Here is a 27158-nt window from a genome sequence, read left to right as displayed (position 1 = left end):
AATAATTAATAATTAAGGGTCAAAACAATTAAGAAATAAATTTATAGTGAGACAATTATTTAATGAATTTATTATTGAGAATTATTTCTTACTAAATAACAAACTAAGAATACAATATTTATTAAATTAATGTAGTATTTTTAAATATTAAGAGGTCAATATTGAGATCAGTAAATTTTTGTGGGCAACAATATATATGATTTTATATATAAGGGCTATATTAATAAAAGATGGAAGCATCAATTATATACACATGTACATGCACGTGCTTCCATTCACACAGAAGCACTGCACAGATCACTATGATCTGTGCAGGCTTCTTAGGTGTAAAAGCAAGACAGCAAGACAGCCCCATCATGAACAACAAGTGCCAGTGAACCCGGACATTAAGGGCCCATGTTCTCACAGCCAATCAGCGCTTCCTCATTCAGTCTTATGGGAGTGACTGGCAGTAACCTACTGTCACCACGCAAAACACTGTACATTGTACAGAGCTGTACGTGGGATCTAGTTCAGTTTAGTGTTTTCCGAAGACCAGTGGACTTCTACTTGAACCAAAGAGGAGCTCATCCATAGTAAGTATGACTTTATTTTATTTTTTTTAATAAAAAATAAAAACTACTATTCCCACCGGCATGTGCGTCCTGTGCTTATTTTATTTGCAAGTGGAATATAGGTGCCAGTGGGCCCTTAATGTCCGGGCATGCTGGCAGTTGTTGCTGGGACCTGTAGTCCGCCTGTAAAAAACAATACTATTTTCTATTTTACTCAATTAATCCCACACCAACCGCCACCAGGAGTGTGGGGAATAGTCATGGGCTCTCAGCCCAGGCCTGGGGGTTTCATATGAGTTGAGACCCCATTTTAATTAGGAATTCCAGGCCTGGACTGACCAGCTTGGGGCTGGTTTATGGTATGGCAGGAGAACTAAATGTTGCATGTCTCCCTGCTATAGCGTAAACCCCCAGCCAGGTGCTGGTTTTTGGAAAAATGGGGGAACCCTATTCTGGTTTTAACCCCACTTTTTCAGTACCAGACCAGGCTGAGATGTGCAGGGCTGGTTATGAATTTAAGGGCGGTGGCATTTTTTTTCCCCAAACTTGCCTGTCTGAGGTAGTGCTATTGTTTGGGCGGGTTCCCCGTCATTTTGCCATCGGATTTTGAACACTTTAAAACTGACCTTTAGTAAATTGCGTATCCTATTCTTCTCTAAATAAGAGTATCGATTGTTGGTCCAATGCTCTACAATGTTCTAAAGTCAGAGTTTTGATCGCTTTTCCGTCTGTAAAATCGACCAAAAGCACAGAACCGACCTTTAGTAAATAAACCCTGCTGAGTTTCAATTATGCTGAGTTGGCATATCAGTTCATAAAGGCCTCAGTAGTTAAAACACATTGTAAATAAATAAATAAAATAAATAAAACAGGCCGTGTAACAAGGAAGAAATAGTCTCACATTTCACCAACTGCTCCATACCCACAATCAGACCATTTATGAACTCCTTTTATACTTGTGATAAAAGACTGTTTGCTATAGCTTATATATAGGCCCTCATTCAGAGCCGTACGCTCTGAGCAGAGTGCACGCTCTGAATGAGGGCCGGGCTCCATTTTCATGGAGCGTCCTCCTGGACGCTCGTATAGCTGTGGGTCACCACCCACAGGCTATACGAGCGTGCTTTGTGATGGCCGCGATGGTCGAGACCATCGCGACCATCGAAATTGCGAGCCGGAGCCTGCGGTTGAGGTTTTCAACCGCAAGCTCCGGAGTGATTTTGGCTCTATCAGAGCCAAAATCACTCCCACTGACATCACTAGTGATGTCAGTGGGCCGGCTTCTGACGGGAGGCGTTCCCGTGGGAACGCCCCCGTCAGGGAGGCACGCCCCCGGCACGCCCACCAAAGGGGGCGTGCTGTCAATCAACATTGACAGCACGCCCCCTTTGATCGGACACAACGAGCGAAGGACTTTCCTTCGCTCGTCGCGTCTGGCGCATGCGCACGACGGAGCTCCCTCCGTCGTGCGCATGCTCAGTCCATAACATCGACCCACTTGCGAGCGGACAGCCGCTCGCGAGTGGGTCTGAATCAGGCCCATAGCTTTTAACCCAAAGTACCATGGTATGGGACACTGCACTTCTGTGATGGATAGGTTAGATAGAAAATTCTGGTAAGTTATATATACATGTGGCACCCTAGCATGTGTTGGTTGGTGTAGGTGCATATCTCCTTGGTACCCTTCCCTGTATTACTTAGGGGTTTGCCAATTTAGGGTGGAATTCAATTAGTTTTGCACCCGCAATAAAGTTTCGCATGCCGGACTTTTCACCTACATTGTGTATTTTAGCAGCGAAAACTTATCGTGCGCGTACCCACTATTCACCCTATTCTATTACAAAAGACGCGAAAACGGCGACACGCAAAGTCAGAACAGGCGGAAAGTGGTGTCAGAATCGGGGAAATCAGCTTGAACCCCCCAAAAAGATGCAGAAACATTGGGGATCAATGTAGTAGTGCCGATTAGCCCTAATAAAACTGTTTGGGGTACTTAAGTTGGTACAATTGTCTTTGCACAAGTGGTGAAGAATGGCATAAAGCAGTATTTTAGTAAAAAATAAGTAGTCTTGGCAAATTTGGGGTACCTGAAAATGGGTGCTAGCATATTTTAATGTCTCTAAAGTGAAGTATTATAAAAGTGAAATTCCTCCGTCATAAAAGCACCTGCACTCCCAAAAGCACTTGGCCCCTTCTTAGAGCACCCCCAGAACCATATTTCGCTAGTTTGCGAATTTGTCCCCCCACTTGCTTTTTCGCCCCCAGATTCAAAGTACTTTTTTGGAGTTTCTTTGCTTTTTTCCTGGATTTTTTGATGCAGTTGTCCTTTGGGAGCTGTCCCAAGGGTTATGAGTGGTTTCCTCACCTTTGTACCCCAAAATAAAATTGTTGTACTACTTTTCTCCTGCTATTCAGAGGCGAATCTTTTTCGCCTATTACATTGCATTGAATTTCCGCGTACCCGAAAAGCGAATGGAATTGAATACGGAGATAAGTTTAAAACAGGCGAAAAGACACAATCGGTGATACTTTTTCACGGATTTCGGCTTTTCGCTTCTAGTTGAATATGGCCCTTAGTCATTATACAGACAGGAGTCCATGCACATGCAACAAAGTACAAGAGTGGCAGATGCAACAGGTAGTGCTATACAACTGTAATGGTGTGTACACACTTAGCAATATGAGCGATTTGAATGATAACAATATTGTTCATATCGTTATCGTTCAAATTGTAAATTTTTTGGTCCCCACCAACTCACCATCGCCCAGCGATGTGGGGCCATGTATGGACGATAGCGATATCGTCCATCGGCGGTGCATGCAGGTCAACTTGCTTGATATCGAGCAGGTTACTATAGGGACCCGCAATCATTGATCGTGGGTCGCTATAGCCGTGGGTGAGTTGGTGGTGTGCTAGATGATCGATATCGATCATCCAGCAGACCAGGGAGGGTGCAGGACGATCGCTACGTGTGTAAACACCATAATGGTGCATACACACGGTCAGATTTGTCAGATGAACGATTGAATGATTTCTGACAGTATTAAAATGAATGAAATCGTTAAAATCTGGCTGCAAACACATGAGATTTCAGAGATCGTTATCTGACATGTGGGAACGCGCATCGTTCGCCGATGCATGATCCACATGTCAAAGATATGAATGATTGAACGATTTTTACAATCGTTATCGTTCATATCTGAAACAAAATCTGACCGTGTGTATGCAGCAGCAGCAATAGTGTAAGCAATAATGAAAGGCAAACTCTCCCTTTGATAGCATAGATAAAGTAGTTAATCACATTTCTAAACATTTAACAAGATCATCAGGCAGTGAATGAGTGGCTGAATAACAGGTTATAGTGTTTGCTACCTTTGCAGGGGTATCCCATGGTCCTTGGATGCCTTCTTTATTGGTAGACAGCCCGGTCTATAGCATTGCTGCTGGTTATTACTTTTAGTAGGGTAGGGATGATTTTTATTTCATTTTTTTACTTATTGAAAAGACTTATCATCAGCAGCACCTACAGTATGTTTACATCAAGTCATTGGCAGAGGTAACAGATGTCCTAAACAGCCCCATGTGTGTATAGCTTGCATCTGCATGCCCCTGATCCACCTCTGCAGGTAAAGGGCCAAGTTATGCAGAACTCAAAACTCAACTTTGTTTTACTCACATGCAGTAAACAAACATGAAATGATGTAAAGTATATGTATTAATAAACTATATATTTTTTTTAATAATTAAACTAATAAACTTTAAGCAGTTTGGCATAAAAAAATATTTATTCTAAAATTAAGGCTTTCTTAAATGTGCCTCCCCACAGTTGTGCTTAACGCTGACGGTAACCCCTACAATGTATAAAGCGATGCCCTATTAGCAGAGATAAGACACATTTTGATTATCGGTCACTGTCCAACTGCTGGAGGAATAGATGCACTATGCAGTGTGCTGTTTATCTCTCTAGTCCCACATGTAGATAAGGGGATGGGCTGAGAGGAGGAGGGAGTGTGGGATGGGGAGGGAGAGGAACTGACTGATAAACCGGTTAAAAGCAGAAAGAACTTGATCAGCCCTCAGGATCCTGCCACTTGGGACATTAGTTTGTCACTAATAATTGTATTTAACATTATCTCTACAATAGTTAAAATATATGGAAACAAAAAGTGGCAGAATAAGGTGAAATATTAGTCCTCAGACATGAACCATGTTAGTGGGGTGCGGGATATCTGTAACATAGTAACCACCGTTTACCACTATTTATATTTCCCTTACAAAGGAGAATGGGGCTTTGCTGCTGGCAGTAAATGTACTAGTTTTGGCCACTGCGCTGCCCAGGAAGCGGGGACTCTGTACACATGGGCTCAGCCCGGCCTGGACTCTGCTAGAGGTGGCTGATGATCACCCCACAATAACCCCCGACACTCGGCGGCATCAGCATTGCTGCGCTGCCCGGCCCGTGTGTTACCTAAGATAAGGGGGTGTGACCGGGCGGTGGGCGTCTGTCACAGCGGCATTCCCTGCCCACATGGCAGCTTGTGAATGGAAGTGGGCGGGACATGTTGCCGTGGGGTGCTTGTCGCCCCGCCCTGTTGCGGCGTCCTCTGATCACCAGCACAAGCCCCCATAGGCTGCTCTGTGTGTGACGCGAGGTGATGCAGCCGGTTCTCATCTTGATATAAAATATCGGGCGAGCTAACAGTGACCGACAGGACATCGTCTGTTCGGGAGGAGAGAGGAGCCGTCCAGACAAAAAACGTAAGATAGCCCTGACATCCCCCCTCACCCCTGCACATGACTTGAACTGTTCTGACCTTCACGTTATCATCACATGCGGGAAGATACCACTTTGGGAGCGAGGGGGTTAATTTGTTAGAGGGCAAAGCAAGGAGTGGGATCGACCACTGAATACAGGGGAGGATGATCCAATATGTGACAGTATAGGGGCAGTGATGGGAGAAGCACTAAATATACCGGATGGTGACATTACTTGAACGGTGCTTGAATGAGTAGGGGATCAAACCTGCACTTGCTGCAGCAGGGGGCTAGTGAAGGGTATTGATGACTCTGACCTCAATGACAATGTGGCTGCAGTTGGAATGTTCATGTAGTAAATGAACTGAGCTTGTTACCAACTAATAATGGCTGGTGGTATGTGTCTTGCACCCTTAGTAATTGTGATAACAGTGTACTATAGACCAGGATGGTGTTATATACAGTAAGGTGCCCAGACCTCGGATACCTCGAGCAGCCCGGTGGTAACAGTGATCTCTGCTTGCGTCCTGCGCTGCACCTTGACATAGAGATTAATTTACTCACCAGCTCCTGTACACTCCTTCCCCTTTTCTTATTAACCCTCTTTCTTTCCTCCTCTCTACTCCTTTGCAGCATATGCATATGCAGCAGCACTCAGGATCGTAAGTGTAATCGTAAGAAGAATCGCATCTGAAGTAATTGTACTAGTGTGTGCCTAGCATAGCTGTACTCTGCTAACCATCTAGTCAGTGTGACAGACAGCAGGGTTAACTGTGTGTCCCAGGCAGGCTCAGAGCCCCTCTATCATTGGGGGACAGGGATACTGGAGATATATACTCCTGGTACAGCTGAGAGATTTGTGTGTAGTAACATTTAGGCAAGGTAATTGCAGCTGTGTTTTAGGCAAAAGTCTCGGCATATGTCTGTATTTATAAACAGAGTCGTAGTTTCATAAGCCCATTGGGAAAACATTTGCTTCCTCAATTCCCACTTTTTAAACAAAATTTCAGTTTATCCTTTTGTTTTTTGTGTTTCTTGTTTTGTATAGATAGATAGATGAACACATTTTCCTGGCTCTTAAAGTATCTGCTTAGCTTCAAAGTGTGTAATTTGCCATGTTATTATTGTGTGTTGTATGTAGGGGATGCAGTTTATATCCCAGCAATAGGGATGCCGGCGCCGGAATCCTGACCGCCTGCATCCCGGCGGTAAGTATTGGGGTTAGGGGGACGGTTAGGGTTAGGCACTAGGGGGATAATTAGGGTTAGGCACAAGGAGGAGGGTTACGGTTAGGATGCAGGGGGTGAGTGATAGGGTTAGGCTGCAGGGGGTGAGGGATAGGGTTAGGCTGCAGGGGGTGAGGGATAGGGTTAGGCTGCAGGGGGTGAGGGATAGGGTTAGGCTGCAGGGGGTGAGGGATAGGGTTAGGCTGCAGGGGATGAGGGATAGGGTTAGGCTGCAGGGTGTGAGGGATAGGGTTAGGCTGCAGGGTGAGAGGTGCAATAAAAGTGGTGTTTTAAGGATAAGTACGGGTGAGTATAGCAACCCTATATGACAAGTGGTTTCCCTAGTGATACCTGGTGAGTCAAAAGCAGAAATATGTAGATGTCATATGAATTGCCGCTGCCCAGTAAACCAACAAAATGTGGTCATATAGACAGTAAAAAAAATGGATATTTATAACAAGCAATTAGAATTTGGATAAGCAAATAACAATAAAGTGCGATTATTTAACAACACAGTTCAGCAATACTTGAAAGTTGATAGATATAAAATGCTTGTCGTCAAATAAGAGAGAAAAGTGCATATATCTGTGGATATATAGCTGACAAGAGATATTATTGCCAGCTGTCTAATATAAACAGAACTTATTCCAATATTCCTCAGATAAAATAAAACACAAGTGTGGCAGAGGGGTGCTGTCACACAGTTCCCTTAATACAAATAGCAGTTATAGGGGTCTTTATAATAATAGTAGATATAGGGGTCTCATCTTAGTTAGCATAGTATATACTGAGAGACAAGTAGCAACTGTAGTAGAGAAAGCCTTTCACACTGTACAACAATGAAATGTGAGAGACAGTTTATTAAATGCACAAACACATGGCTATAGGTTTTTCATATTAATTAGCATGATTCTGCAACGAAACAGCAAATGTCTAGAAAGATGAAAAATCCTACCGCAAGAGGTGAAGAGGAGCCGCAGGTGATGAAAGAAAAACATGCAGAGTAACCGGTTTACCCTGCATGAGGCTCCTACAGGCTTTACCAGATGCGGTGGTTAGGGTAACTGGCCAGGAGGTCCGGATAGCACAAGGAGTACGCCAATGCGTTTCGAGACGCTGCTGGCATGTCTTGACAAAGAGACCAGCAGCGTTTCGAAACGCTTATGAAAAACCTATAGCAATGTGTTTGTGTGTTTAACAAACTGACTCTCACATTTCATTGTTGTACAGTGTGAAAAGCTTTCTCTACTACAGTTTCTACTTGTCTCATAGTATATACTATGCTAACTAAATTGAGACCCTATAACTACTATTGTTATTAAGACCCCTATAAATGCTATTTGTATTAAGGGAACTGCTTGACAGCACCCCTCTGCCCACACCTGTGTGTGTTTTATTAATCTGAGGAATATTGGAATAAGTTCTGTTTATATTAGACAGCTGGCAGTAATATCTCTTGTCAGCTATATATCCACAGATATATGCACTTTTCTATCTTATTTGATGACAAGCATTTTATATCTATCAACTTTCAAGTATTGCTGGAGCTGTGTTGTTAAATAATCGCACCTTATTGTTATTTGCTTATCCAAATTCTATTTGCTTGTAATAAATATCCATATTTTTTACTGTCTATTGGACCACATTTTGTTGGTTTACAGGGCAGCGCCAATTCATATGAAATCTACATATTTCTGTGGGATGAGAGAGTTAGGTGTAGGGAGAGGGTTAGGATACTTACCGGCAGGTGTTGGCATCCTAACCCTGTCGGGATGCCGGCATCGGGATTCTGACCATCGGGATTCTGAGTGCCGGCATCCAGTGCCCAGATGACCTGAACACACATTGAGCTAAATTTAATAAAAATTGTGTTTGCTGGTTGTTTGAATTGTGACCTCCAAACTACTGGAATGAATAATTAGCAATTTGGGGGGTCATTGTAAATCCACTGTCTGCGACAAACTACTACAAAGATGCTGGAAGCTTAATACATTTACTATAAGTGCAATCATTATGTATTGAATAAGAGAATGCACAACATCAATAATTATTTTATGAGGGCAACCATGTATAAATATATTATTAGAGAAATATAATTTGTTAATTATATTAAGTTGAAAATATTGTTGGCTTATGGGGACAAAATAAATTATTTATGGCGGGGGCAACAATTATTATTTTATGCTACTATTAATGTTGCCCACATCATAAAATAAGAATGTTTCCGCCATCATAATATTTTTTTTGATCCCATTTGAAAACAATAAATACTTCCAACTTAATATAATTAATAAATAATATTGCTCTAATAAATAATGAAACATTAGTTTGGGCCCTAATATATTGATTAAATAATATTGGTCTTATTAAATTAACATTAATGTTGTTTCCTCTTATTCAATACATAATGATCGCACTCATAATAAAATCACGGAGCCTCCGCATCATGGTCAAGAAGCATGCAGATTGAGCTATCGCACCTCTTGGAGGCACCTCTTTTGTGCAGTGTGTTTTTCCAGTTTCCATATAAAAATCGCAGTTAAAAAAACATAACTCTTCGGTATTAAAAAACTGCCCTTTGGTGATTTTCCCCCATTGATTCTCAATAAAACAAATGTATATATTTTTTGTAACATTGGCTACTATGAAAAATCATAACACGGTATTGTAGTAGCATAAAAAGTTTATAAATGATGTAAAAAAATGTTAGAGACATAGAGCTCCATTTATCAACGAAGCATAATCACTTTAGTGCTCGCTTAAGGGGTTATGACTTCCTTTCCGGATTTAACAAACAGCCATGATCGCCGCTGTTTTCCACAGCATCACTCTCACCATCTTTACATGGCGAGAGAGATGTGGTGGTGCTGCCTTTCCGGCTTCAGCGAAGCCTTCCAGGCACTGCCGAGTCCCCGTGTCATGCACATGTGCAAATGGATCGTCGCACATGCACATTTCACAAGACCCCCGTCGGTGGCAGCGTTAGGCTGCCAGCAGCCCAGCGGAGGACCTCGCCGAGGACGAGGACTTCGCTGGACCTCGCCGGAGGGGTATGTATTGGTAAATACTATTGGATTTTTTTTTATATAACAGTGATACTAAACGAAAAATTTTGCTGGTGTTTACCTTCGTTGATAAATGGAGGCCAGAATTTTGAGAAAAAAACAAAGGTTCCTTGAATTTTTGCTTGCACTCCATATGCAGTTAGCTAATATAGGTATGACAAATCACATTTGCCTACTTTTATTTATAATTACACTTTATTTCGTGAAGTTAAAAACAATTGCATTTTGTGTATTTCGTAAAAAAAACTGGCAGAAGAACATGCAAAATTGTTTGCTCATCCAGCTAAATGACTGTGACATGATGTGTTATTTATTTATGCAGGTGACAAAGATGGCAGCCACTCAAAAATACCTCCTGGTTTTCGACTTTGATGAGACAATTGTCAATGAGAACAGTGATGATGCAGTGATTCAGGTTGCACCAGACCAGGAGCTTCCTGACTGGTTACGTGAGACCTACCAAGATGGCTATTACAATCAGTACATGCAGAGGGTATTTCAGTACCTTGGAGATAAAGGCGTGAGGTTGATTGACCTCAAAGCTATGTATGAAAAAATTCCACTCTCACCTGGAATGCCTACTCTCTTCAGATTCCTGGCCAAGAACCAAGATCGATTTGAGATCATCCTCATATCTGATGCTAATATGTTTGGCATTGAGAGCAACTTGAAAAACTATGGTTATGAGTCACTTTTCCGCAGGATAATTAGCAACCCTACTAATGTGGAAAAGAGTGGATACTTGACTCTAGGACCTTATCATACCCATAGCTGCTCACAGTGCCCAGCAAACATGTGCAAGAGGAAGATTCTGGCCGAGTACCTCAATGAAAGATCGCAAGAAGGAGTAAAGTTTGAAAACCTGTTGTATGTTGGAGACGGAGCCAACGATTTCTGCCCATCTGTTTTATTTACTGCCACAGATGTAGCTTTCCCTCGAAAAAGTTATCCCATGCATAAACTGATCAGAAAGATGGAAGAGAAACAGAAGGGCGCCTTCAAAGCTAGAGTTGTCCCTTGGGATTCTGCTGATGTGGTTGCACAGTATCTTCAGGCACTTCTAAACAAGTCCTAGGAATAGAGAAATATTAAAACATTTTATATTAGAATAATGACTATATGCCCGGTAAATGTGGCTCAATATTTACGATCAATCCTACTATGCAGTTATTTAAACTTCCAACCTCTTTCCTTTGGGGTTGTAAGTTGATTCTTTACATGTGTTCAACTATGCTAATTTTTCCTGTCAGTGGGGTATGATGGACTGTTCTGTCACTCTTTACCCATAGACCTAAGTATTGCATATGAATTTGTCTTTACTGAAGAACGAAAGTTAATTACTGTTTAACTTAACATGCTCACATGTATTGCTAAAGCATGAAGATGCAGCTTATAAATACACAAACTTCTATAGAACAAGAGCCTTTACAATACATACAAAGAAAGACTATAATGCAGGTCCTGCAGTGTGGGTGTATCTGAATAACAAGAGTAGGGGTGTGAATTAAAAAGAAAAAAGCTAAACAGCAGGGATTTCATGGGTCATACAGGATGGACCACGCAAAATGCACAGAACACTATTCACAGTCAATAAGTATTATTTGGTTGTGGTGATGTACACAAACAATGTCACTCCTGCAAATACAGTTTACTTCCTGCTGCTCTATGGGTTTGTGAACCCAACATCTGCTGCAACAGCACAGAAAGGAAAGACAGAGGGGGTTTCCTAATGGAGTAGATCGCCCCAATCACAGTATATAATAAGTGTCATAGTCACCATAACAGCTTCCTATAAATTAAGTTCCATATTAAACTAAGTGGTAATTTATCTTAGAGGACATGAAACATTATATATTCACATTATATGTACATTAGTATATTGGAATGAGGGCCTCATTCAGAGCCGCTCGCAAAAAGCGAGCGTTCGCTCTGAATCAGGGCGGGCGCTTGGTTTTTAAGTTGCGGCCTCCTGGCCGCTCGCATAGCTGTGGATGACCACCCACAGCTTATGCGTGCGGCCAGGCGATGGTCAAGACCATCGCGACCATCGGGCTTGCGACAAAATCCTTACAGTAGGGTCTCATGGCCGCAAGCCCCAGTGGACTTCCTGCTCTAATAGAGCAGGAAGTCCACCTACTGACATCACGAGTGATGTCAGTAGAGCCGCCCACAAACGGCAGGCGTTCCTGCAGGAACGCCTCCGTTTGCCCAGCCACCCCTCCTCCCGCCTACAAAACGGGGAGAGCTGTTAATCAACATCGACAGCCGCCCCGTTTGTTGCGAGCACCGGAGCGAGTGCTTTTTGCGCTCGCTCCGGGGCTCGCACACGCGCAGTGGCGTGCGCACTGGCCCACCATTGATCCGCTTGCGAGCGCTATGCGCTTGCGAGCGGGTCTGAATCAGGCCCTGAGTCTCTTGCCTCACATTCATTAAATCATCTCAGAGCACAATGTTTAACCAGGGACATAGCCACCAAATTTCATCTCTAAGGACTGGTGGCACAAATGTCTCTAGTGGACACCATATAAATACTATAATAGCATAGAAAGTAAAATCTATTAGTAAAATTGCTTACTACAAAAAAAAATAATTTTAACATGCAAGTTGATTGGTGGCACAGTGGCTGCTGTCTCACAATACTGGCGGTATGAGTTCCATTACAAGCAGGTCACGGTCTATGTGGCGTATGAATGTTCTCATGGTTACATTTGTTTTATCAGGGTTCTTCGGTTTCCTTCAACAGTATGAAACATTCACTGTGTGTGTAAGAGATATTGGGGGAGATGTATCAAAGCTTGGAGAGAGATTAAGGGCCTGATTCAGACCCTGTCGCTATCTGCGTACGCTCGCTAGATGCGTATGCAAATTTTTCAAAGTGACGCCATGGGAAGCGATCGCTCGCCAAGGCATAAGCACGCCCACCGCGCCTTAGCGAGCGGTCACTTTGTGTGAGCGTACGCCCAATTGCAAAAGCAGAGCCGCCCACCATCACACGTCATCTCCTGGAATTATATTAAGACATTGGTACATCGAGCACCATCGTATGCTAACGCAGTGCTTGTGGGAGCTATACCCTACTGCAAGCATTGCGAGGAAATCGGTAAAAAAATGTCAAGTGACGTGTACTATGACGCTACCTGTTAATTATGCACGCCTCTGAAAATGGCGTTGAAACACTCAGGCACGCCTGCATTCGCATCTCCAACCCCCATTTATTAGTGTCCTGCCCCTGTTACCACCCACAAACGGCCTCTCCTGTCACTCATTTCACTGGGCTGCCTTTGCTGGGCGAGCGAGAGGGATGCGATCGCAGTGTGTAGTTTGCGCGCATGCAGAACGAAGCGTGCGTGTACGCAGAACATCGGGCGCGAGCGAGTGGCTCTGAATCAGGCCCCAAGTACCAACCAATCAGCTCTTAACTGTAATTTCTCAAACACAGCCTGTAAAATCACAGCAGCTGATTGGTGCTTTATATCTCTCCACTTTATCTCTCTCCAAGCTTTGATACATCTCCCCCATTAGACTGTAAGGACCACTGGGGTAGGAACTGAATAATATGATGGAGCTACATAAATAAATAACAACACATTTCTCATGTACACCATGGTGACTGTGATCTTTTATATGCTGTACTTAAACTTAATTTGTGTACGTACATTAACAAGAGGGATTAAAGCTTAGTCTACTCCATTAGTACTACTCTTAGGTTTAGTGCTACCCTTTGTCTTTTCTTTCTATTAATAGTCAATTTCTGCAAGAAATTATTTATGAAGTCAACTGATACAATTCCTATTAAATAATTCACTTCTGTTCAACAGAATCTTGCAGATGTCTGTTTGCAAAGCTCTTAATAAATGGAAGGAATCAAATATTTAAGGGTATTTAAATAATAGTTAATTACTCTTACAGTGAATGGTGCAGAATGAATGGCTATGACACACATCATGGCTAAAATCACATAGAGTGTAAAGGTGGGTACACACCTGAAAGATATATCTGCAGATCGATTGATCTGCAGATATATCTGTAGATGATGGTCATTCATACACACTGAACGGCCATCATCTATTCGTCAGTCACGGGTCAAACCTGCAGGGAGGCAGGTCGGTGACTGGGCCGCCCCCCTCCCTGCGGCTGCCGCTGTGTGTGTATGGGCGGTGTGCAGACATATCGTCTGTACACACTGGCCGACAGCCAGCAGATATATTGGCCGATCAGTTGAACAGCCAATATATTGGCCAGTGTGTACCCAGCATTACTTACTACATGCATTTGTGCAGTTGCATGTAAGAAACAATCTGACTTGCACTGCACCAATCAAAGCTTTTGTCTGATTAGTATCTGCGTGTTACTGCACTTTGCAATTATACGCTTTGTTGGCAAACAATGTCCATTGATTTTGCAAAATATGAGTAATGTACATTGTAACTACACTGAGTAAAACTATCTGAAAACGGGTACAAGAGAAAAAACGTGCAAGAGAAAAAAAAAGTAATTTTATTAAACATATAAATTGAGAACATTTACACAGTTTTCACCAAATTTGATAAATGTAGAGCCGTGACTCCTGTTAAAATTATGGTTATTTACATGTCTTTAGTGCCAATTTGGTGCAACATTTTGTACATATTCTAATGTTAATAGCACAATCAAAGTGCTAAATAGCAATAATCTAATATGGCAAATTGGCAAAATAAGATATAGGTTTTTTTTTACTTTAATTAAATAAACCAATGCATTGAATTGTAGTTTTTTATACAATGTCTGTACTGTAAATGGTTAGGGGTTTCTCCGCAGTCTGCATCAAAGGTCTGTAAACCATTGTTCTAGGTGCCTGATTCATTACGGATCGCTATTGTGTTCGCAGCTGTGATTACGCACACAGGGCCTGATTCAGAGCCGCTCGCAGCTGGCGAGCGCTCGCTGTGAATAAGGGCATGTTTTTTTCCTCCAAGCCACTCGCAGAGCTGTGGGTGACCACCCACAGCTTCTGCGAGCGGCCTGGAGTCCGTCGCGATTATCGCGACCATCAGGCTTGTGACGAGAACCTGTGGTAGGGTGTCGGCTCCCGCAAGCCCGAGTGGACTTCCTACTCTATCAGAGCAGGAAGTCCACTACTGACATCACTAGTGATGTCAGTAGGTCCGCCTTCATACGCCAGGCGTTCCTACAGGAACGCCTGTGTTTGCCTAACCACCCCCCCTACACGCCTACAAAACGGGGCGAGCTGTCACTCACCATCGACAACCGCCCCGTCTTGTAGCGAGCCCCGGTGCGCATGAACTTCAGTCGCTCGCTAGGGCTCACGCATGCGCACGCCGGACGCGGTGCATGCGCAGACCAGAAACATCGAGCTGCTTGCGAGCGGCTTTGAATGCGGCCCACAGTCTCACTGAGAAATGACGCTAATGATTGCAATCGCAATGCCGTCGCAGCCTAACATAAGGACGCCCACTTCCCCTTACTCACATGCATAATACTTTGCAAGTCTTCCCAATCATCGGCAATATCGCGGTGACTAATTTATGCACACCCCTGTAACAGCATTCAAACGCACGGACATGCCTAGGTTTCGCCGACCACCCTCCCCCCGTCACCACCACCAAACGTTCACTTCCCGTCAATCACTCTACGATGAGTCTGCATAGTCACTGCAGTCCGATTGCAGTTAGACCTTCACGCACTGCGATGCATCCACATGCGCAGAACGCAACAATCGGCCGTCTGCGTGCGTAATCGTAGTTGCGATTGCTAATGAATCAGGCCCTAGGTTACACAATGAAAGCAAATAGCTGTGCTATGGGCTATAGCACTATTGAAATAAACTATTTTGGTTAAATCTTTGCCCCTTTAAAGAGGATCTGTCACCTTTAAAAAGCTTTAAATGGCCTGTACACACAAAAAGATATACAAAAAAATCGCAGCCCCTTGTGGCTGGGAGGAACTTGGTAGTTTAGGTGATTAGTATGCTAATCAGGTGATTTAACATGCTAAATAGCCCAAACACCATGCCAATCATGGTCACTGCTCCGTGGCAGTGCCCTACACCTTTGAGAGATGTTGCCCTGGAGCAGGGGGCTGGTAGAAGAGACACAAAGAACTGTTCACCATTCTCTTTGCATAATAATTAGCTAGCTAGCTATCTGCCCTTTTTTGTTGTACAGGCTTGGTATAGACAATAAATTAAAGCAAACCTGCCAACAAATGTGACAGTTCCTCTTTAATATTTTATGCACTATTGAAAGTATTTGTATTTTACTGTAATGAATACATTGTTTAATCTTATTAATGTATTACACTACCCATTGTTAAAATACCTGGCTTTAAACGCCAATGTAATGTATATTTAACAATTGTCATTCAGTTGTAAGTAACACAGGGACTGATTCAGAGGTGGACACTCTCCTGATTCGGTCGCAAATGAGAAATGTTTTTTTTTTTTCTGTGCATGTGCCGGAGCTGCAGGGCACATGCGATGGTGCTGCGGCTCCGGTCGCAGAATGTTGTTAGCCGCAGCCTGATTGATAGGTTGCTGTCTTTTCGAGATGGTAATGGGGAGTATGCTTAAAAAACGTTTTGGGGGCATTTTGAAGCCAGTGACTGTGTCCTCGGCAGCTTACGGTAGTTGTTTTGGACAATCTGAGGATTGCTCAGATATCCAATGGACGCCGCAATGTTGCCAATGTTTCCCCGATGCTGCGCCTTTGGACGCATGCAGCGATTCAGAGAAGCCGGCAGGGGGTGTCTTTCTTTTTTTACCAAAGATGGCTACTGCGGCATCTGCATAATTTGTCAGATTTGCTGCTACTGAGGTCGCAGCAGCGACCCAGACTGCGTCCACCTCTTTTTTTTACTCTTGATTTTTAAAATTATTATTTTAGATTTGCTTAATTGTAATATAATACAATTCTGATTGTACTTTAACAGGTTATTTTTTAAGTGAAAATATGGAAACTGAACAAGTAGCCAATTATTAATTAATTAAACATAAACACATCCTTTTAAAACACTACACAATACTCATATGATGCAGCCACACTTGGAGTAAATTATGACTTTATTCAAGATTGATGATGCCAGATGAACAATAGTCCTGGTTATAACTGATGCACATGTGTTATACTTTTCGTTTGCACCAAATAACGATCATAACATGCACAAACATGATGTAGACTTGAACCCAGCTTGTGGCATTGTGTTCATTTTGACTCTTACTTTGACAAGAGCACACTCTAGAGATCCACTAAATTAATCTAATAATATATGTTTTAGGTGCCATCAAAATCTTATATTCAGGGTATAATTATTTTTTATAGTAATAATTAGAGCAGATGTAGGATTCATTTTAATTTAAATCGAATTAGGGACTAAAATGTATAATGCTTATGAGGCAACAATTGTAACAGGAATTTATTTTGTCAGTATTTAAGCTTATTGTGGTAATATGAGACTGAATTATCCTCAGGAAACCGTAGACCTAATATGCCTATGGGAAATAGTGCTTTTTTGTTTAAGTATTTAGCCCATTTTTTAATACAATTTATTCACAATTTTTGTTCCTTTGATACATTTTATATATGTATTTGTTACCTAATATTAGTTAATGTTAATATTCTTTTAAGCTCCACTTATTATTTTCTGTCTATTATTCCATATTAACTCTCCCTATACTGTAACCGATCCTTACTTCCTATTTCTCCATGAAACCTCTTCTTAAAAGTAGAAAAATTCTACTTATAAGAAGAGGGAAGAACTTTATCTCAGGATGCACCATCCAGGTCACCCCTTTATCCCCAATTCCCCAGCGCATTGGTCACCAACTGATCTGCAGTAATTAATTGCAGAAGGAATTATTCAGAATAATTTTTCCTCCTACCCCCGCAATGAACCACATGGAGTGACTAAGTAGGCCACTTACTATTATCTTCTCCTATTACTCCCTATAACTCATTTTTTGTACATCTCCCTATAACTCCTCTATTATTTATATAACCTTCCGTAAAACTCCTATTACTCCCCATAGCCTTCCTCTATAACTCCTTTACTACATGATATAACCTCTCATTTTAACTCATACTATTGCTCTATAGAAATGCTCCATATTATTGCCTCCATTACTGCATAACTTCCACCTATAGCTCCTCCTATTACATCATATAATCTCTCACTTTAATTCCTCCTATTACTCTATATAACCTCTCCTTATAATTCCATCTAATAGTCCATACATCCTCTCCCTTTAATTCCTCCCTCTCCCTTTAACTCCTCTTTTTACTCCATATGATCTTCCATTAAATCATGTCCTTAACTGGATATAAGCAGCTCCTTCTATTGCTCTATATAACCTTTCTCTATAATAAGCTTTTATTACTCCAATCACTTCTCTCTCAAGGGCACCAATAAAAATATTGGGCCCTTATTCTTAGTGGGATGTGGGCATGCCCCGTTATGATTCTATCGTAACCATCGCGTTGTTTAAGATGGCGTTGCCACATCAGCTTTGAGATGTGAACACCCGTTTCTGTGCCTCTGGTCTCACTTTCTAAGTTTCTTCCTATTACTTCATATAATCTTTATCACTTTTCTTTATCCATAAAACCTTTCCTTATAATTCCTTCTATTATTCCATATACCATTTCCCTATAACTTCTCTAATACATTCTCTGTACTGCATATTTTTACTCTGTACCACTTAATGGTGATTGCTTTCATTTTATAATATATCTTGTGTCTTCTCATTGAGAATGTTTTGTCCTAACCAATGTGTCTTACTAAAATGAGATTCACAAACTGCAGGTCACAACTTATCATTTATTGCATACATTTTTTGAGATAACAACTGCAGCTTTTCAACATAACATGCAAGTTGCAAAGGTGAAAAAGATATATTATTGATTTGAAACGTTTACGGTTGTTTTGTTTTCCCTTACTGGTATAGATTATATAATATATGAAAAGCAATTTGCCAATCTCTGTGACAGTTATGGCGCACTTTGGCTCTCCAATCCATTTCTAGGGATTGTACGTCTTCTCTTGCTAATGTTGCTTTTGACAGCTATTTGTGATTGGTTTGAAAATAGTAGGTGATCATTCACTGTCATAGAGGGCAGCCTATGATGGTTGTGAGCTACTGACCCATTATTGGGAAGTATGAAAGAGACATTATAGGGAGGTATGAAGGAGACATATGCAGAGTCGGACTGGCCCACAGGGGTACATGGAAAATCCCTGGTGGGCCCCACTGGCTGAGGGCCCACCCTCTCCTCTAGGGGTCTTGTTCCAACTACAATGCATTGTAGTTATCAATCTGGTACATTATCATGCATGTGCTATCAGTATTTGCTCTATATATTTATAAAGGGGCCCAGACCATGCACTCTCTAATGGGTAGTTCTGCCTCTGTGGGTAGCTGGTCACACCCCTTAAGGATGGGCCCCTACCACTGCATTCCCCTGGTGGGCCCTTCAAGCACCAGTATGACACTAGCTCCCAAAATTTCAGATCTGTGACTTTGGAAAGGTATGTCATAATGGGGAAGTAGCCACATCACAAAGGGGGCTTGCTTAGAACTTATCAAGCTCTAGGCTGTACTGTGCTCCCCTCCAAAATCCATTCATTGCTTCTTGTGCCAATGGCAAGTGTGCATGATGGGTACCACCCAATGTTCCCATCATGATTAGGACAGTGGGACAGAGGGCCTGATTCAGAGCCGGACGCTCTGACAGAGCGCTCGCTCTGAATCAGGGCCGGCCCTCATAGCTGTGGGTGACCACCCACAGCTATAGCGAGCGGCCATGATGGTCTTGATGGTCAAGACCATCGGACTTGCGATGAGACCCTTGTGGTAGGGTCTCGTTGCCGCAAACCCAAGAGTGCTTTCGGCTCAAACAGAGCCGAAAGCACTCCCACTGACATTACTTGTGATGTCAGTGGGGCCGGCCCCAGACGGTAGGTGTTTCCATGGGAACCCCTCCGTCTGGGCAGCCACGCCCCCGGCCCGCCCACCAAAGGGGGCGTGCTGTCACTCAACATCGACAGCACGCCCCCTTTGGTATGAGGCCCGGAGCGATGGCTTGACCGTCGCTATCCGGGTCTCGAGCATGCGCACAAGGGAGCCGGCTACGTCGTATGCATGCGCACTGGGCCACCATCGACCCGCTTGTGAGCGCTCAGCGCTCGCGAGCGGGTCTGAATCAGGCCCAGAGCCCTCATATCAGCACTGTTCTCAGGACAGTTGGAAGGTTATTTCCTCCAGCTCACTTTTCTTCTTTTAAAATCTGTCACCAATAGCTGGCAATGGTGGATGTACAAAACTTTTAACTGGACTTGCTGAGCATCAAAGTGTCTCTTGTATATCCTCAGTGCACCTTCAGGTAGTATACATAAAGATAATAATAGGAGGGTAGCAAGTTTCTCTCATGCAATATATTATGCCATATGAACTATTTTTTTTTTCACAATGAATGCAATTATGAAAAATGATATATGTATATATATATTTCAGCATGTGATATGTACTTAGTGTGACATAAAAAGGATTTGTTTGACCATGTATTTAACATCAAGTTAAATATCATACAGTAATAAATATCTCTGCAAATAAATAAAGAATAATGAAACCCAAAAAACAAAATGCACTGTTAAAAACCATAACACACTGTAGGATACATACCTTTCATCCAAATATTAATTCCTTAGACAGAAAACCTTACGTTTTCACATGTCCCATTAAGGCTTCTTAGACATGATCTGAAATTTCACAAAACCTATTAAATTTCTGCCACTCAAACTATGAAATTCCGGTCATTAAGGCTGATGCTTGTTCCTTGCGCAATACAGATATGGTATGCCATCACACCCTGTGGTTAACGGCAGATTCAGCACTCTCACAGAATGAGATTGCTGTCACTCACAAAATGGTGGAGCTGCTAATTCACAGAATTGTGTGCTCATTGGAATACACACCTGCAGTCTATGCAACTGAGGTCTGAGCAGAAGATAGAGTTGCGCAGATTAGATAAGAGGTCTGTGGATGGGGGGAGGAGACAAAGCGGTGTAGATGGGTGAGACAAAGGAGTGTAGAGGGGGGAAGATTAAGCAGTACAGAGGGGGAAGAGCCAAAGTGATGCAAATGAGTGGAAAACAGTAGTGCGGATAGGGGGGAGGAACAAAGTGATGCAGATGGGTGGAAAACAGTGGCATGGTTTGGGGGGACAGAGGGCACCAAACCAGCACCAGGCTTTTTAGAGCAAGTCCTGGTTGTCAAAATACAGGGAACAAAAGACATAGGGGTTCCCTGTGTTTAGTATAACCAGCACTGGGCTCAGCCAAGCCGGTCCTGGTTTTGGAAATACAGGGGACAAAGCATGGGGGATCCCCTATATTATCCATAACCAGCAGCGAGCTCTTTCCAGCAGGGGGGATAATGCCACAGCCAGGGGAACCCATCCACCAGGTCCCCCGACCTAAACATTTACCCTGACCACTAGTTAGCCCAGGCCGAGGATCCCTTTAGAGCAGACAACCCCTCCAAAAAAGGGGTCCTCTCCAGGGCACCCCAGGCCTACGCTGATAGCCCGGGGCTATCCCCGTCACCCCTGGGTGGTGGGTGCCGGGTTGATTGTGTAATGTGGTGCATTTGAAAGAATATTGTCTATTGGTCCCAGCAAGCCTCCCTCGCATGCTGGTACTTGGAGAACCACAAGTACCAGCAAGCGGGGCATTTAGGGCCCATTGGTATCTGTAGTACACCTGTAAAAGAAATATTAAAATAAACACAGTGCACCGATTTTTAAACATAAGTTATTGAGCTGCACCTTCACCGGGGGGCGGTGGCCTTTAAGCTCTTTTTCGTGGACGCTGCCACCCCAGGGCTTTGTGTCCTCTCCTGGCGGGCGCCAACCCACCAGGGCATGGGTGTCTTTGCCTGGCGGGCCCCGACCTGACATGGCTTCGGGCATCTTCACCTAGGGGGTGGCAGCCAATTAGCTCTTTTGCATGGATGCCACCTCCCTAGGACTTCTGGTGTTCTCTTCACCTAGTGGGCAGCAGCCTGTCAGCACTTTTGCATGGCCGCCGCCCTCTAGGACTTCTGGCATCTTTCTTTGGCAGCTTTTCATTGCTGCCTCCCTGCCGTCAGACTGCCATGCCGCCTCCTCGTGCTGACTTGTATAAGCTAGCTGAGGGGGCGTGGTGATGACATTGCAAGCTGTGATTGGCTCGCGGTGTCCATCTTTGAATTTCAAAAATTGCACTGAGGCACCATTTTTTAAATGGGCTCCACTGCCGAACTCAGCCTATTTCGCTGGCAGGGACTGGATCCTCTCGGACCCAGGCCCACCACCAACACCCGCACAGATGCCTGGTCCTGCAGGCCGCCGCCGCACGCTCCACCACCGCCTCTGATGCCCACTCGACATGTCCCTGCCACTGCTTCCGCTCGCTGCCGTTGCCGGGTCGACCTGCTGCTAACGCCGGCAAAGGCAGCCATCTTGGTGCACCCAAGTGAAGCAACAGTGAGTACACCTGCTGAAGGCTCCTACTGAGGCTGCGCAATGAATTAAAGCTTCTATCTCTATAATGGCACAATTGTGAGGTAATAGTTTATAAACTGTAAAACCTGATCCCTAAAAGGCCCTACCCAGTTACAAAAGCGCCCTAATAAAACGAACCCAAAGTCTAAATTTGCCCCCTACCCTGAGTTATGCCTTCCCAAAAATCCCCCATAGAGAACAGCAGAAAAGTTTTCCTAACTGAGAGTGTCAGAAAAAACTGACAGTTGGAACTTTAGATTACTCCCAAATGCTCCTTTATTTTTTTGCCCTGAAATCTGGCATGCAACACCAAGCGACAGTTTTACCCGTCCATGCCAAATTTTAGCTCGGTACTTCCTATAGCTTTTCAGTTTTTTCCAATTAAGCCTTACTATAAGGGCATGACTGTGCCCTTATAATATTTGTTGCTGAAATATCTGTTTACCTAAAATGATGTTGCTGTCAGTTTCTCATCATCACCAGGGTTTAATTAAAAGACTACAAAGAATTTACAATGCTGTTCAGAGTAATGCAGAAAGGAGAGACAGGGAGACAGTATGAGCAGACTACAGAGTGCACAGATGCAATTGATGGTCAAATTTCATGGCATACAAACAAGAAAAGTTTGGTATAAGACATACAAGACAGACATGACAGATATGATTATAGTTATGCAGAAAAACATGAATTAATGCAACTTGCCCACGTCACATCCAGAAACAATGACGGGAACAAGTGAGGAAGACAGAGACCAGAAATAAATGAGACACTGACCATGAAAGCTAACTCACTATTGGGAGGGGATGAGGAGAGACAATAGGGATATTTGGTTGTAGGGTCAAGTGTGGTATAGCAGTCTGCAAGATGATGAGGCCTGATTAAGGGTTATGCTGCAGCAGTGGCCATGATGGAAAGTAGATGGTCTCCAGAGCATGGTTTGGGCTATTACTGATAAGGTGAAAGCCATACTTGCCTACTTTTGAAAATTAGTTTCAGGGAGATTATAGTCGGTTGTAATATTTGCCTTTGAGGGGGGGGTCCCATGCTCCGCCCAAAGGGCGTGTCTAGCTATACCTATTTGCAAATCCATTTGGTAGTGGATAGATCCCCTTCAGTAGATGTACCCTGTCGTCATCGCTCACTGTCCAACGTCATTAGTTACTATCCATGTGCACATGGAGGGGAAATATAAACCTGTGACGAGTGAAGCATGGCGAGCGAACAAATTTCTACTTTTGGTGTCCTTTATGGGCATGGAACCGCACTTCCGCCCCCACTCTACGTCAACTCCAGGTACATCTACTGAAAGGGATCTATACACTACCATATCTATTTCTACTCATGGGTGAGAGGCCAGCAATAAAGGGAGATCAGGGTTGTATACTGCAAAATGCAGGTGCTGGGGATTGCGGGCAAGAGTAATGGCTGTCCAGTTGCTGTGTGTTGGCTGGTGTCTCAATGCTGTTGCAGCAGTGCAGGATGTGTCCTATATCATTAAACAGTCCTCTTTCCTCTATATAATACCACAATAGTGTGTGCTGGGAGCTGTGCTATTCCCCCTCATATATCACTGTACAGTCCCCTCCCCCTATATAATAATACCACATAATGTGTGCTGGGAGCTGTGTTATTTCCCCTCATAGATCACTGTACAGTCCCCTCCCCCTAAATAATAATACCACATAATGTGTGCTGGGAGCTGTGTTATTCCCCATCATATATCACTGTACAGTCCCCTCCCACTATATAATAATAATACCACATAATATCAGTGTTTTCTGGAAGCTGTGTCCCCTCCCCAGGCCAGTGTGCAGTCTCCAGTTACTTACCTGGTACACATGATGACTCTGCTGCTGCTGCTCTGTTCTCGTGGCACTGGCTGCCGCCGGAGAAGGAAGCGGGTCTCGCCGCATTGATTGTGGAGAGGAAGGGCACTGTAGCTGTAAAGGTAGCTCTGCCACTGCAGAACACTGCCGCGCACACTGAGATCGGGCTGGGTTAGGCGGCCGGCCACCGCTACTCACTCCCAACCCCGCGGTGGTTGACTTATAGTAAGCATGACGTCCACACAAGCGTGTCATGCAATCTCAGATCCCCCGCGCCTGTCACATCCGGACTGAGTCGCGCATGCGCAGTCCGGATTTCTGACGGGGCACTGAAGAAAGCGGGGGATTCCCTTTATATTGCGGGGTAGCGGGAGCTCCCACCTAAAAGCGGGAGGCTCCCGCAGAAAGCAGGAGGGTAGGCAAGTATGGTGAAAGCTGAAAAGTACTAATTGCAGGAAGAAAGTATGAGATGTCGTAAGGGCTAGACCAGTGGGAGTGCTGTAGTGGTTAAGGCCTGGATGGTACTGAGCCAAGATGTTCCAGAATCCACAAGCCAAGAGTTGTGGAAGATGGAAAGTCACAGATAGTTAATGAGCACTTGTCAAGCAGCAGACAGCTACCATGTTGCGGCAGGCTGCTATCTCTACCTCAAGCATGGGCAGAATGCCAGGGGCTATCAGACACCGATGGGGCAGATGAAACCTACCCAAGACCTGCCAACAGACATCGAACACCATGGTACCACTCTGGGGCCCAGCCTGAAACTGTTGAAAGAGACCAACAAAAAATCCAAAGAGGGAGTTCTTCTAAAAAGGGAGTGTGGTTTAGTGACATAGTAATGCCCCTCACACATTATGCCACACATTAGTATCCCTTATACACATTACGCCACATGGTAGAGCCTCTTATACACGTTACACTACAGTAGAGCTGCTTATAAATGTTATGCCACAGTAGAGACCCTTTTACACATGTCATGGTAGAGCCCCTTATTCTTGTTACGCCACAGTAGAGCTCCTTATACACATATACCATGGTAGAGCCCCTCCAGCCAGGGCCAGCTCTAGGGGTGTTCGACCTGAGCGGTCACACATGGGCGCCACCCATAGAGGGCGCACCTATCCGCAACATCCCGATTTCAGCGGGACATTACTGTCCCGCTGTTCCACCCGTGGGCCGAGGTGGCCCGCGGGTGGTTAAATCAGGAAGTTGGGGACCTCCCACTGCTGCAGCTGTGCGGTGGTGCCGGACCCCGGAGACTCTGAATGGATGCTGCGCGGCATCCATTCAGTGACGGGAGAGTGCTGGGGGAAGCCCAGCTAGTGAGGCTCCCCCCAGCCTGACGTTATTTGGAGGCGGACACACTCCTAATAACGTCACATAGGGGTGTGACCTATGGTAATTAGGGCACGCCCCCATTTTCGGTCGCGTGCGGCGAAGCATGGGTGCGCTGGAGAGGGCTGGCACAGGGTGCTCCGACCCCTGGAGCCGGCCCTGCCTCCAGCTCATTCCTCCTCCTCATTACTTCTCATCAATCCTCCTCCTCATCCCTCCTTATCTTTCCTCCTCCTCATCCCTCTTATCATTCCTCCTCATCATTCCTCATCCTCATCACTCCTTCCGCTTTTATCTGACACCTGGTTGTTATATACAAACTTCAATCCATTTAATCAGTGTCTGTTTTCTGGCTCACACTTTGCTACTAACAAGTCTGCTATATCTGCAAAACTGTCTACACATAATTGGCCATTGTTAAAATCGTAGGCTATCTGAAGCTGGGTACATACTAGGACAACGGTGGCCAACCCGCGGCTCTTTCTGTGTTGTGCTGCAACTCATAATAGCCCCCGCACACCCCGTGGTGGCTTAGACCCCTTTTTTGTGCGCACCCCTTCAGTACGCACAAGATATCGGCTCTTTAACTTTACTACATATATTTTTGGTTCTTTGCCTGAGACTGGTTGGCCACCCCTGCACTAGGGTGATGGATCGACCATATGGCTGATTCGCAGTCCTATCTTACGATTAGTAAATGCATACTCACCAATTTTCGGCCCAATGCAGCAAGTATACGGTCGGTCAGCTGTCTACCTTATCCTTTGTCAGGCTGGCTGGTGATGAGATATTCTCTGGCTGTTTCCTTGTGGCTGGCAGTGAAGTGATCCCACTTTGTGCTGCTAATCTCTGCAGTAGTGTCAGTCTGGGGCACTAAGGGCTCACCAGGGAAATGCAGCTGCAGAAGCTTGCTGAAGGGGTGTCACCAACCATTGGGTGGGTGTGGTCATCAACGAGAGGGGTATAACCATCCCACAAAGGATTCTTAGATTCCCAGACACAGACAATTTAGGGGCATATGTATCAAAGCTTGATGTGAGATAAAATTGTGAAATATATATCACCAACCAATCAGCTTCAAACTACCATTTCTTAAACACAGCCTGCAAAATGTAAGTTAGAAGCTGATTGGTTGGTGATATATATCTCACAATTTTTTCTCACATCAAGCTTTGATAAATATGCCCCTATATCTAATACATTTTATCTGTGCCCCCTTTAGTCTAATATTAATAATTCAGTGGCAGCATTTGTAGAATTATAATATTTTTGATCTGTGCCATCTTTAGTTTAATAAATGTAAATGGGCCCCTTTAATCTAATAATAATAATAACCTGTGTCCACTTTAGTTTAATAATGATATGTACCGTCTGTGCCTCTCAATCACTAACATTCTCTGTGCCTCTCACACACACTGACATGCACTCTGTGCTTCTCACACACACTGACATGCACTCTGTGCCTCTCACACACACTGACATGCACTCTGTGCTTCTCACACACACTGACATGCACTCTGTGCCTCTCACACACACTGACATGCACTCTGTGCCTCTCAAACACACTGACACACACTGTGGACCTCGGAGTCGGTCGAAGCGGCCGCACAGTCGTACGCCACCGATGTTCGCTATACTGCGCATGCGTAAAGTTCGCAATGCGCGTGTGCAAACTACCCGCTACGATCAGAAATTTCTCTCTCCTTGAACACAGCCAGGTCGGTAGTTTGAGTGTCAGATTGAGGCGTTTGTGGGTGGTAGCAGGGGAAGGTGCTTGAAAACGGGGGAGTGGAGATCCGAACGCAGGCGTGCCTAATTATGCGAACGGCATTTTATGGGAGTGCATACGGTTTGTAGGAGTGC

The 27158-nt window shown here is 44.1% G+C and overlaps 1 protein-coding gene across 2 annotated transcripts; it reads left to right on the top strand.

The window, feature by feature from the left end:
* The first annotated feature begins 5232 nt into the window (after positions 1-5232).
* Positions 5233-20258, top strand: PHOSPHO1 (phosphoethanolamine/phosphocholine phosphatase 1). Of its 2 annotated transcripts, none has more exons than XM_088443573.1 (2): positions 5233-5313; positions 9924-20258. In XM_088443573.1, exon 2 carries the CDS (start codon positions 9933-9935, stop codon positions 10674-10676), a length of 744 nt encoding a protein of 247 aa, XP_088299699.1. In that variant the 5' UTR covers positions 5233-5313; positions 9924-9932; the 3' UTR covers positions 10677-20258. The 2 variants fall into 2 exon arrangements, with proteins under 2 accessions (XP_088299699.1, XP_088299700.1); XM_088443574.1 differs by lacking the exon at positions 5233-5313 and adding an exon at positions 5642-5706.
* Positions 20259-27158: the final 6900 nt, after the last annotated feature.

This window comes from Taudactylus pleione, unplaced genomic scaffold (assembly GCF_031769625.1).
Source record: "Taudactylus pleione unplaced genomic scaffold, aTauple2 ptg000331l, whole genome shotgun sequence".
Lineage (NCBI taxonomy): Eukaryota > Metazoa > Chordata > Amphibia > Anura > Myobatrachidae > Taudactylus > Taudactylus pleione.
The sequence above is the reverse complement of the archived record's forward strand: the minus strand, read 5'-3'. Positions and strand labels throughout refer to the sequence as shown.